General features: G+C 38.8%; 1 protein-coding gene across 1 annotated transcript in view; it reads right to left on the bottom strand.

Annotated features, from left to right (window-relative positions):
* The window catches only part of RPA1 (replication protein A1), a 76,837-nt gene that overhangs the window by 48,054 nt on the left and 15,010 nt on the right, over positions 1-13,773 (bottom strand). Inside the window, exons 2-4 of the mRNA XM_055336377.1 lie at positions 13,467-13,517; positions 11,893-11,971; positions 11,140-11,248 (exon numbers count right to left, since the gene is read on the bottom strand). Of these exons, the coding sequence (XP_055192352.1) occupies positions 11,140-11,248; positions 11,893-11,971; positions 13,467-13,517 (239 nt within the window). The remainder of the gene's footprint in view (positions 1-11,139; positions 11,249-11,892; positions 11,972-13,466; positions 13,518-13,773) is intronic.

Here is a 13,773-nt window from a genome sequence, read left to right as displayed (position 1 = left end):
GGGAGACTGCTTTTCCCTTTCCTCCCTGCTTGTATTCTCTCTCGATATCTCTCTCTCTCAAATAAATAAATAAAATCCTAAAAACAAAAACAAAACAAAACAAAAAAAAAAAACAAGCAAAAACCCCAGAGTTATATTACTTCAATAAAATAAGCTCAAAACTATCTATTCCTGACAATTAGACATAGATTCCCTACAAAAACTATCTGATAGAAATTTAGTGGTAGATATTTAATTATCTTCCAAAATTATCCAAATTACTCCAGGCTTATCAATCATTTAACACTGGCTTAATACCAAAACTTGAGAGAAAATATGCTCAAAAAATTTAATTTTATCTTATAGATTTACATAAAACATTAGCAAGATGAATCCAGCAGCATATCAAAGGAACATACTGCTTTTATCTACTTACAAAAAACACAGATAACAGGGACACATTACAACTTCACAGAAACACAATCAGCAAAATCCATACTGTGGGAAACTACATGAGGCTAAAGGACAAATGACTTGGCTTCTCTAACAAATAAACAGTAAGGTTTTATTTTTTTATTTATTTTTAAAAAGATTTTATTTATTTATTCATGAGAGACACAAAGAGAGAGAGAGACAGACACAGGCAGAGGGAGAAGCAGGCTCCATGCAGGAGCATGATGTGGGACTTGATCCCGGGTCTCCAGGACCACACCCTGGGCTGAAGGTGGAACTAACCTGCTGAGCCACCCAGGCTGCCCAACAATAAGGTTTTAACTAACTGGAATTTATTTTTTTTAAGACTTCATTCATTCATTCATTCATTCATTCATTATTCATGGACCACTGAGCCACCCAGGCGTCTCTAACTAACTGGAATTAATTAATTGATTTTTAAAAGATTTTATTTATTTACTCATGAAAGACACACACAGAGAGGCAGAGACACAGGGAGAGGGAGAAGCAGGCTCCATGTAGGGAGCCTGACATGGGACTCGATCCCAGGTCTCCAGGATCACACCCCGGGCTGCAGGCGGCGCTAAACCGCTGCGCCACAAGGGCTGCCCTTTTCTTTCTTTCTTTCTTTCTTTCTTTCTTTCTTTCTTTCTTTCTTTCTTTCTTTCTTTCTTTCTTCTTTTTCTTTCTTTCTTTCTTTTCTTGTTAAAGATTTTATTTATTTACTTGAGAGGGAGAGGGGGGAGAGAGAGAGAGAGAGAGAGAGAGCACAAAATCAGGAGGAGGGAAAAGCAGACTCCCCACTGAGCAGGGAACACCACCTGGGACTCCATCTTGGGACCCTGGGATCATGACCTGGGCCAAAGACAGACACTTAATGGACTGGGTTACCCAGGTGCGCTGAGATGAATCTTTCTTCCTAAGTTCATGAAGTAATTGGAGCAAACAAAAAGGTATAATCAATTGCATAATGCCATTGCTCAGCAGATTGTTGATATAAGTGTCTTCCCGTCATTATTTCTCAGGGCTGTAAGACTTTTCCACCTCTATTCAGTTTGCTGTTGATGGACATGCGAGGAGCTTCTACTTTTTTCTTTGTTGTTGTTCCACTGCAAATAGTGCTGCGATAATGTTCTTGTACAAGCATACTTTGTGCATATATATGGAATTTTTCCAGCACACATGCTTAGGAGTAGAATTGCTGAGTTGTGGGTTTGGGTTTACCCATCTTTAACCTGCCAGCCCTGCATTTAGCTCCCTGCTCAGTGAGGAGTCTGCTTCCCCCTGCTTGTTCTCTCTCTCAAGTGAATAAATAAAATCTTTTGTAAAAAAATTAAGTGTAGGGCAGCCCGGGTGGCTCAGTCAGCGGTTTATTTATTTATTTTTATTTTTATTTTTTTATGATAGTCACAGAGAGAGAGAGAGAGAGAGAGAGAGAGAGAGAGGCAGAGACACAGGCAGAGGGAGAAGCAGGCTCCATGCACCGGGAGCCCGACGTGGGACTCGATCCCGGGTCTCCAGGATCGCGCCCTGGGCCAAAGGCAGGCGCCAAACCGCTGCGCCACCCAGGGATCCCAGGGGGAAAGCTTTGGGTCTCAACATTGAGTATGATGTTACCTGGGGTTTTTAATTTTATTTCTATGTATCAGCAATAAAAGATCAGAAAATGAAACTTAAAAATGAGAAATGGAAAACAAAAAACACAAAAACTATGGCACCGACAAACAGATCAATGGAAAAGACGCAAACTCAGAAAGATTCAGATAAATGGAACAACAATCTCTACTTTTTTGCCAGCTATGAGAATAACCTTTTAAAAACTTAGATCATACCGATACTCCTCAGCTCAAAACCCTATGGCTTCCCAACACCCTTGGAAAACAATCTAAACTCCTTACTGGGACCTATAAACCCCCTATGATATGGGCTATACATCTGGAAAATATTTAGCTAAATTCCTCCTTTGTACCCTATTTTTTAAAAAACTAGATAAACTAGTCTACTTTAAAAATCCACAGAAGGGGATGCCTGGGTGGTTAAGCCAATTGGGCGTCTGACTTGTTTTTGGCTCAGGCTCATGGGATTGAACCCTGTCTGCACACTATGCTCTGCAGGGAGTCGGCTTGAGATTCTCTCTAACTCTGTCCCTCCCTCTCCCCACGCCCCCACCCCCAACTGGTGTGAGTGCATGTGCTCTCTCTCAAATAAATAAATCTTAAAAAAAAATTAAGGATATAAATAAAAAGGATTAAAGAACTAAAAAATATATTTTAAAAAAGATTTATGTATTTGAGAGAGAGAGAAAAAGAGAGAGAGAGAGAGCACCCAAGTGCAAGGATGAGCAGAGGGAGTGGAGAATCTCAAGCTGGCTCCAAGCCCAGCACAAAGCTCCAAGGCAGGGTTTCATCTCATGACTTAAGCCAAAACCAACAGTCGGACACTCAATGAACTGAGCCACCAAGGCACCCCTAAAAAATAATTTTATCACCCAGTCAGGAAGTTTCCTAAACAAGACAAAATTCAGAAGTCATAAAGGAAAAAAACTAATAAATTTGATTAGTACATAATAAAAAGTAATCCAGAAAAGAACTACAGAGGGGTGCCTGGATGGCTCAGTTGGTTAAGCATCTGCCTTCACCTCAGGTCATGATCCTGGGGTCCTTGGACTGAGCCCCATGTTGGACTCTGCTCAGTATGGAGCTTGCTTCTTCCCCTCCCTCTGTGTGAGCTCTCTCTCTCAAATAAATAAATAAATAAATATTAAAAAAAAACCCTCCAAAACCACAGAGTCAATGAATATATGAAAACATACTTTACTTCACTAGGGAAATATAAATTAAAATATTAACAATAAAAAAAATATTAACAATATTGGGATGCCTGGATGGCTCAGCAGTTAAGCGTCTGCCTTTGGCCCAGGGCATGATCCTGGAGTCCCAGAATCAAGTCCCACACCGGGCTTCCTGTAGGGAGCCTGTTTTTCCCTCTGTGTCTCTGCCTCTCTCTCTCTCTCTCTCTCTCTCTATCTGTGTGTCTCTCATGAATAAATAAAATATTTAAAAAATATATTAACAATATTGACAACAATTATTTGTAAAAATTAGTAGTATCCAGTATGTTGACAAGGTTAAGGGGAAATGGTTTTTTTTGGGGTTTGTTTGTTTTTTTTTAAAGTAACAGTTTTTTGAGATATCGGTCACATACCATTCCACTTCCTGACCCCTGGGGAACCATGAATCTAATTTGTTTCCTTGGATTTGCTTATTCAGAAACAAGCACTCTTACACAAAGTTAATGAGTATATTAACTGGTATATATTCTATAAGACATGTCCTTTGAGCCCCACAATAGTAATTCAAGCAATCTGCTCTTCAGAAATAATAGCACGAGCACATACAGATAAATGTACAAGGATGAATGCTGAAGCCCTGTTTGGAATAAGCCTAAATAACCATAAAAAAAATAAGGGGTAAATAAACTTGGATGTACATATATAGGTTCTCAACAGAAGTAGGAAATACCATGCCATCATTTGGAGGCGGTGCAATAAAACAAAGCCCATGGGAGTGGAATTGTATCCCTGATTGGAGAATAAAGCCTAAGTTTTTGCACTCGACCCCACCAAAGCTCTCCACCCTCTTCCATAACCGTACCTTAAAGGACAGAAAAATGGATAGAAAGCACCGCTCAAGCACTCAAAGGTATAGCTTGGAATGGAAGATAACACGTCCCATGTGGGAAGGTTGGCAAGGAGATGTACCTAGCCTAAACTATGTCAGAGCAAATATGAAGTCTGACAGAACTATCCACATTAAGCATGAACAAGATAAAAAGAAATGACATATCAACAATGCAACATATAAAAGTATATAAAAATAAAAGGAATATAGAAAGCAGAGACAAAGAATCCGATCTAGAAGAAAGCATATGGAAGAAAGGGAATAATACTTTCCAAGAGGGGTTTGAGAAATAAGACTAAAAATTAATAAAATAAAACTCAAAAGATTAGATATAACAAGAGATTGAGAAGAAACGGTAGCTTGAGAAGACAAAAAATAGAACAAAAGTAATACCATTATATATCTAACACTTAAACATTATAAACCAAGAAACAGCAAGGAGAAAGCTAAAAACTGAACTATATGTTGGAAAATCTTGATTAATGTATGCATTAGAAAAAAGACTAAAGCAAACTGAAGACACAAAGGGAGGATAGTTATCCACAATAGAAGTAAAAACTAAAGCTCAAATGAAATAGAAAACAGCCTTAAGGAATAGAATTTGAGATTGAAAGGCATATCATGCACCAGAAAAAAATTACGCTAAGAACAATTGACATTAAGATATATCCTGGTTAAGTCACTGAAATTGAAACATAACCAAAGAATTTTTCCATTTAATCCACAGAACCTATTCAAGTTTTATCAGCTGTCTAAATGATGTCCTTAATAGCAAAAGGATCCAGTCCAGGATCACTTGTTATATTCAATTACCAAATCTCTTAAGTCTCCTTCAATCTGAAAGTCTCTCAGTATACACGACTTTTTTCTTTCATGCTTGAGATCTGAAAATCAGAGGTCACTGGGACACCTGGGTGGCTCAATCAGTCAAGCATCTGACTCCTGATTTTAGCTCAGGTTGTGATCTAAGGGGCCGGGGATCGAGCCCCACAATGGGTTCCATGCTCCGTGGGGAGTCTGCTCCTTCTCTCTCTGCTCATTCCCTGGCTTGTACTCTCTCAAATAAGTAAATAAATCTTAAAAAAAAAAAAAAAATCAGAGGTTACTTATTTTGTAGAATGTCCCTTAATTTAACTGAGGTTTCCTCATGATTACAGATTATGCATCTTTTCTTTTTTTAAAGATTTTATTTATTTATTCATGAGAGACACAGAGGGAGATGCAGAGACATAGACAGAGGGAGAAGCAGGTTCTTGGCAGGGAGCTCTGCAAGACTCCATCCCCAGACCCTGGGATCACAACTTGAGCCAAAGGCAGATGCTCAACCACTGAGCCACCCAGGCGTCCCACAGATTATGCATCTTTGGCAAAAGCATAATATTAGTGATGCTGTGTTCTCATTGCATCCGATCAGGTAATACACAAATTCTATTTGTAATTCTATTTGTCCCATTACTGGTAATGTTAACTTTGATCATTGGAATAAGGGGCCGTCTGCCAGGTTCCTCCACTACAAAGTTGCCTCTGCTTCTTTTTACAATTAGTAATTACGTTGTGAATAACTTGTTACTCAGCAAACTTTCATCGACTTGTTTCAGCATCTGTGGTAGACTGAATGACCCCCCACAAAAGCTATCCACTTCCTAATCCCTGGAGCCTGTGAATGGGACAAGGAACTTGGTAAATGTGATGAAGTTCAGGATTGAAATGGCAAGATTACCCTGGATCCTCTGCTGGGCCCTAAAAGCAACCACATTTATCTCCATAAGAGGGGGGCATATCTGATACAGACAGGAGGCGATAGATAGGACAAAGACCTGGAGGTGAGACTGAACTACAGCAGTGAACAGCCAAGGGATGCTAACAACCACCAGAGGCTGGAAGAGGGAAAGAAGGATCTCAGTCCAGTGAAACTGATTTCAACTTTTGACCTCCAGGCAAATAATTTCTGCTATGTTAATTTGTTAGAGCAGCCATGGCACCAACTGATGTTTCCTGCGTAAACTAACACTGTGCTGGTTACACAGGGGGATTTTCTAATTCCATCATTCCTTCCACATTTGTCGGATGGCACTCTATTTTAAGAAAAACTTTTCTCTTCCTCCATCTATTCCTTTTTTGGGTATGGACTTATGAACTCCTATTTTATTTAATAGGTTATAATCTGTTCCTATTTTTATTGTGGTTTTAAATTGCCTTAGATTTGACAAGTCTAAGATTCTGCAAGCCAGTTTCTCTGTCCTTTTGACAGGGTCCCACCTCCCTTTGAGCACTTCCTTACCATCTGACACATTAAGATATCCCAGGCTCATCTTGTCGTTTCCAAGCCTGTACAAGCCATCCTCCAAGGAGCCCTAGTTCCTTTTAGGGTGAAGTGGCATTCAGAAACGAAGATCTGGTGCTAAATGGGCTCATAGCTTTTGGGGTATTGCTGCTCCAAAACCCTCTCTATAGACAGATCTAGGGAACACACACACTATATATATAATTATATATACACATAATATATATTATATATACACACTCATATACCAACCAGATCTGAACAGCTGTCTTTTTTTTTTTTCATAAACAGATATCTTTCCAAAGAAGACATACAGCTAGCCAGCAGGTACATGAAAAGATACCCTGAATCAGGGAAATGGAAGCCAAAACCACAATGAGATATCACTTCATATCTGTTAGAATGGCTATTATCCAAAAGACTAGAAATAGTAAATGCTGGTGAGGATATGGAGAAAAAGGAACTCTTGTGCACCGTTGGGAATGTTAAGTTGGTGTAGCCACTATGGAAAACAGTATGGAGATTCCTCAAAAAATTAAAAATCAAACTACCATAAGATCCAGCAACTCCACTTCTGGGTATTCATCCAAAGAAAATAAAAGCACTAATTCAAAAACATATACATATATACCCCCCATGTTCACTGTAGCACTACTTACAAGAGCTAACATATGGAAACAACCTAAGTGTCTACTACTAGGTAAATGGATAAAGGAATTGTCACACACACACACACACACACACACACACACACACACACACACACAAGAGAATATTATTCAGCCATAAAAAGGAATTGAAATCTTGCCATTTGCAAAAACACGGATGGACTTCCAGGGCATTATGCTAAGTCAGACAGAGAAAGGCAATTAATGTATGGTCTCTCTTATATGTGGAAATAAATAATAAGCCTGTAGATACAGAAAACAAACAGATTGGTGATTGTTAGAGGCAAAAAGTAGGAGGCAGGAGAAATGGGAGAACTGTTTTAGTATTTAGTTTAAATAAAGTGAGTTAAAATAATAAAGTAAGATAAATTTATTTCTTCCTTTCTCCTTTCCTTTCCTTTCCATGGCCAGTATGGAGCCCAACATGGGGATCAAACTCACAACCCTAAAAAGAAGACCCGAGTTGATATTAAGAGTCAGACACCCAACCAAGTGAGCTACCCAGGCACCCCAAAAAATCTAATTTTAAAACCCTAAATGTAAAAAAATAAATAAATAAAAATAAAAAAATAAAATCCTAAATGTTTATATCTTTATCTATCAAAAACCTTGAGTTACTCTGAAACCTTCAATTCTAATCCGGAATCACTGATTTCTCCCTTGACTAGCTCCCATAACTTTCAACATATTAGATCAATTCCCCTCATAGGTAACCAAACTCCTATCACGACCTGCCACTGCTACACACATGGACACTCTCCTCTGAATGCTCAAATTCCAAACCTGGTTCTGAGACTACCACCATCCTATTACAAACAAGCACCCTCCCCAGAAACCTGCTGTTGTCCCAGATCCCCACACTCCCAGATGCCGTCATTCCTTCCTTAGGATCCAACAACCACATAGACTCTTACCTCATCTTACTGAGGCTTTGACAACCCATTCTGGGCTGCAACCACCCTCTCCTCATGTATGTTCACCTTACCTGCTTATGTTCCATCCCCAAGTCCAGTCCATGAAGATACCTTCCTCCCTTTGGACTAACACCTGGTTCTAGGCCATCACCACCACCACCACTATCCCTTCCTTGTAAACACCTACCTTGCCTGGCCCTACCTAATGACTTTGGACTGAATTATTCAGGAAAGGAGAGAGCAGGGGCTGCCCGGGTGGCTCACCAGTTTAGCACTGCCTTCGGCCCCAGGGCCTGATCCTGGAAACCCAGGATTGAGTCCTGCATCAGGCTCCCTGTGTGGAGCCCGCTTCTCCCTCTGCCTGTGTTTGTGTGTGTCTCTCTCTGTGTCTCTCATTAATAAATAAAATCTTTATTTAAAAAAAAAAAAAGGGAGGAAGAGAGCAACAATATTTATATTGTCATTTCAGTATCAAAATTATTTCTATCAATTATGATAAATACCACTGTGATATATCTGGAATGATGTTCACTAACTCATAATATGGTTATTTCTGGGTTGTATGAATTTTAGACAATTTTTTTCCTTCTTTGTACCTTTTATTTCACTGCTTGAATCAATGTTTTGTGTGTCATTTTTTTTGTTGTTGTGTGTCATTTTTATTAAAATAATAGTAGTCTCTAAAAATTTGAATACACAAAGATAGAGCTACAAATATATTCTAAGAAGCACTGGTGAAAAATTTTAAATAGTGAAATGCTGTATAATATTAAAGTTTACTAAATTATGGTAAATCTATATAATGACATACAAAATAATATATGGCAGAGGTTTATCTAGGGACATGTAAAAATGACCACTATTAAAAAAAATTATAAACCCATATTATGAAGTTTTTTTAAAGAAAATTACAAATTTATAAGTACTTAATGTTCACAGAAAAATTCTAGAAGGATTACAACAAAACTTTTAAGAATAGTTATTTTAGGCAGTGGAATTAGTTATTTTGTATATGTGAACTTGATTTATTCATTTTTTTAAAGCAGGCTCCACACACCCAGTGTGGGGCTAGAACTTATAATCCCAAGATCAAGAGCCACCGGCTCTACCAACTAAGCGAACCCCTATTCGTGTGAGTTTTAAAATATAGGTATATATTACTTGTATAATAAAAGTTGTTTTACAAAACACAGTGACAAGAACATAAAATTCTATCGGGTGAAGATCCTACTACATGATATACAGAACTAAGTAACTGTCAACCTAGAATTCTATACCTTGTCTCATTTAACTGAGAATGAAACAGACACTTTTAGATGACAGATTTTTATCATCCACAAACTTTCCCTATAAGAGCTGCTAAAAGATATTCTTCAGGAAGATGAGAACTGAACTGAAAAGGAAGGAGTGTGATGAAGGAGGCAAAGAGAAGCCAGCAAACTACAGGGAAGTCTAAGTAACAGCTGCCTACATAGAGAATATACTAATTCAAAGAAATAAAAAACAAAGTTGAGCTATAACACTGAATATAGAACGTTTTGAGACCTTTGCTTATTTGAGAGGACGGTAAAAATAGACCTATCTTAGAATTTCTGTTAATTCGCATATGGGTTGTTATTGTTTTTTTAAGATTTTATTTATTCATGAGAGACAGAGAGAGAGAGAGGCTGAGACACAGGCAGAGGAAGAAACAGGCTTCATGAAAGGAGCCCGATGCGGAACGCGATCCCAGAACCCTGGGAACACGCCCTGAGCCACAGGCAGACGCTCAACCACTGTGCCATGGAGGCGTCCCATATAGATTGTTTTAAATGTAAGAACACCTGTAAACAAACAAAACCACAGCACAAGTAGAAAGTATTTCAAACCAGTAGAGGGGAAAAAAATTAAGGAAAAACTAAATTTAAGGCAAGAAAAATATAAAGCAAAAACATGGTAAAAACACAAAAGTTAGAAAAAAAATCAGTAATAAATTAAGCAGAATAAACTCCCCAATTAAATCTCAAATTGATTTCTAAAATCATGTGCTGTTTATAAAAGACATCCAAGGTTAAGAATAGAGAAGCTGAAAGTTAAAAGAAGGACAACCATGTAGCAAACAAAGCAAAAGTTATTTGGAAACCTATAGATGACACTGTAACATACACTGACATACCCTTATTAAGATGGGAATACTTTGGGATCCCTCGGTGGCGCAGCGGTTTAGCGCCTGCCTTTGGACCAGGGCGTGATCCTGGAGACCCAGGATCGAATCCTACGTTGGGCTCCTGGTGCATGGAGCCAGCTTCTCCCTCTGCCTATGTCTCTGCCTCTCTCCCTCTCTCTCTCTGTGACTATCATAAATAAATAAAAAATTAAAAAAAAAAAAGATGGGAATGCTTGCTATATTTGTTTCTTATGTGTTCTGTGATCGAAAATAAAAAACTTAAAAGCCTCTCCCCAACAAAAATGGTCCTATTTTAGCAACAGTTACCCAGGAGTAACAGTTACCCAGGAGCTCACCACTGCACTTCTAGCGGCAGAGCATGTCAGTACTCAGCATACTATATTGGCTGAATAAAGTATTTATGATGAAAGAGTCAAGACTGCAAAAAAAGGGCAGTGTTACATAATTAATTACATCATTTCTGTTTTTCTTTTTTTTTTTGCTTTTCTTTTTTTTTAAGATTTCTTTATTTATTCATGAGACAGAGACAGAGAGAGAGTCAGAGACACAGGCAGAGGAAGAAACAGGCTCCCTGCAGGAAGCCTGACATGGAACCGATCCCAGGACTCCAGGACCACGCCCCGGGCCGAAGGCAAGCGCCAAACTGCTGAGCCACCCAGAGACCCCCAGTAACCCCTTTTCATTAAAAGATACTTCAAAAGAGAATCCTAAAAACAGTACTTCTGAAGAGATGAAAAATAAAAGCTCTGTATTCTGTTTTAATCTCCTGCTTTGAAATTTCCAATTCATTTCCAAATTTCTCTTCCTTTGGTGCCATGTTTTAGTCACCTAAGGTTCAGATCTCAATAGCTGTAAACTCTTAGCTGAAAACTTATCATTGTCTTTTTATTCCTAAATGAATTGTGGCATTCTCTGCTGAAAGAAAAATTAGTCCCCATTCTACAACACAATAAAACCAAAGAAAACCCCCACAATAAAGAAAAACACCACATACCTTCCATCTTTCAGAGTGTTAACAATAAATCGATTAATCTGGCAAATACAGTTGCTAGACAATTGTTCTTCCTCAACGAGAGGGTTCAACTGTGTTGCCAACATGAAAGCTGAAAAGCACAGAGATTATTTCAGTCCCCACAACATCTCAATCATGACAGTCTGAAAGCTCATCACACCTAGACTAGTAAAGGAAAACAATTATTTTGAACAGGTTTCTAAAATTAAAACCACTCGGATTCTGCATAGTGAAAAACAGTATAATTTACTGTGCTTTAAACATCTGCTGGTACTTTGAAATGTATTTCTTCAAGTGTTCAAAATAATTTTTTCCATCATTCGGGTTTCATGACAAAGACTAAGAAGTCTTTTCTATGTTCTTCACCTTGTGACTAGAGATAGCAAGCATCTATTCTGCAAATTCTTTCTCCCTTGTAAGGTTTCCAACACAGAAATAAAACCCAAAAAAGGCAAGTATAGGACAGCTAACCCATTACATTCATTAAATGTCAATATCAAATTAATCAAAGAAAACAGAGCACCAGTTAGAGAAAATTAATTAAGCCAAGTGGCAGCTTTCCACTAGATCCAGTCTATTGTTAGAATGCTCTCTGCCAGCCATAATTCTGTCTGAATGAAGTGCATGGCCAAGCAAATGTACGCTTCTGAAATGCCCCCAAATTATTGTAATCAGAGTGGTGGGTGTGCTTTTATCATTTAAATGCAAATTCCTAAATTTATACATCATACTTACAGGATAGAGTGTTCAATCCATCACTCATAAGCAGTCGATAACGGGGAGGACTATTCCCCGTAGTAATGGGACGGATGTTCTAGGATAGAAAATTTGATTCATTAGCCAAGTTGTCTCCCCAGTCCCCAGGGATAAGTAAACTTAAGTGGCAGGAGAGTGGGTTCGTCGTTAGTTCAACAAACACTGAACTGCTTGCCCATTCTCTTGACACCTAAATCCAAGCAAAAGAAAATTACATTTGATGATTTTCCTTCCAGCCTCTACTAACATTAAACACAACACAGGGATCCCTGGGTGGCGCAGCGGTTTGGCGCTTGCCTTTGGCCCAGGGCGCGATCCTGGAGACCCGGGATCGAATCCCACGTCGGGCTCCCGGTGCATGGAGCCTGCTTCTCCCTCTGCCTATGTCTCTGCCTCTCTCTCTCTCACTGTGTGACTATCATAAATAAAAAAAAAAAAAAATTTAAAAAAAAATAAAATAAAATAAACACAACACAGATGAGAATAAAATATACTCTTCTGCTATCTCTCCCCAACTCAAATTTGACTGAAAATTAATTTTTAAAAAAGATATGACAATGCACCTAATATATGCAAGGTGTTATGCAGAAAACATACTAAAAATACAAAATGGAAAAAAAGAATCCTTGCCCTGAAGGGGCTTACAAATGAGGTGGAGACAGAGGCAAAGAGACATAGAGAATTATGCACATGACACGGGGGTACAGACAAGACATTTACCACACCTTGAAGGAAATCAGAGGCAGCTCTCCAAAGGAAGTGAAATACATAAACAGAGCTTTAAGATGAACAGCAGCCAGTTTGGGAGTAACAGGGAGATCATCAGGGCTACTGACTCAGAATTTGCAGGGATGATCCAGGATACTGCTTCCATGCATTTTTAAAATTCCCACTAAAATCTGAGAACTCCTTAAATGAATTTTTTTTAAAGATTTATTTATTCATGAGAGACACAGAGAGGACACACACACCACACACACAGAGAGAGAGAGAGAGAGAGAGAGAGAGAGAGAGACAGGCAGAGACACACGCAGACGGAGAAATAGGCTCCATGCAGGGAGCTTGATGCGGGACTTGATCCCAGGACTCCTGGATCACGCCTTGAGCCAAAGGCAGATGCTCAACTGCTGAGCCACCCAGGCGTCCCTGAATGACAGGGTAACGAAGAATTTTAAGCAGATATGTTCACTGAAGGCCCACATAAGGCAGATTTGAGCAGGATAAATCTCAGGGCAGGAAGAAAAGTAAGGAGCAGTAGTAATGATGGGTAGCACCACAGCATCCATCAATTGTGGAAAGAACAGAAAGGCAAAGCCTCAAATCTGAACCCCCAAAGTCTAACCCTGGCTAGCATAGTATTAAAAAAGAAAGAAAGGAAAAAAAAAAAAAGGCCTGGTTCCTCTCTTAGGGTTACAATAAGATTGGCCTATTTGGGGGGATGATGGAGAGAATTTCCTAAAGTGGACAAATCTGTATGTGCTTAATCAAATGTCATTTGTAATTACATAAAAAGTTTAAAAAATGTTTGATATAAAACATTCATAGGTACTCACAATGACTTGGAGGATGGGTTTTATGGATGTATCTCCCTGTTGCATTATGGCCTGAAAGAGTAAAAACATAATGAGATATACATTAAAATCATGACCAAAATATGACATAGTCTTACAGTTTGGTATTTTGAATAAACCACAGTTAACATTATTATTTTTTTTTACTTTTTATTTATTTATGATAGTTACAGAGAGAGAGAGAGAGAGAGAGAGAGAGGCAGAGACACAGGCAGAGGGAGAAGCAGGCTCCATGCACATGGAGCCCGAGTGGGACTCGATCCCGGGTCTCCAGGATGGTGCCCTGGGC

Source organism: Nyctereutes procyonoides, unplaced genomic scaffold (genome assembly GCF_905146905.1).
Source record: "Nyctereutes procyonoides isolate TBG_1078 unplaced genomic scaffold, NYPRO_anot_genome, whole genome shotgun sequence".
NCBI classification, from domain to species: domain Eukaryota; kingdom Metazoa; phylum Chordata; class Mammalia; order Carnivora; family Canidae; genus Nyctereutes; species Nyctereutes procyonoides.
Note: the sequence above shows the minus strand (reverse complement) of the source record. Positions and strands in the feature narration are given on the sequence as shown.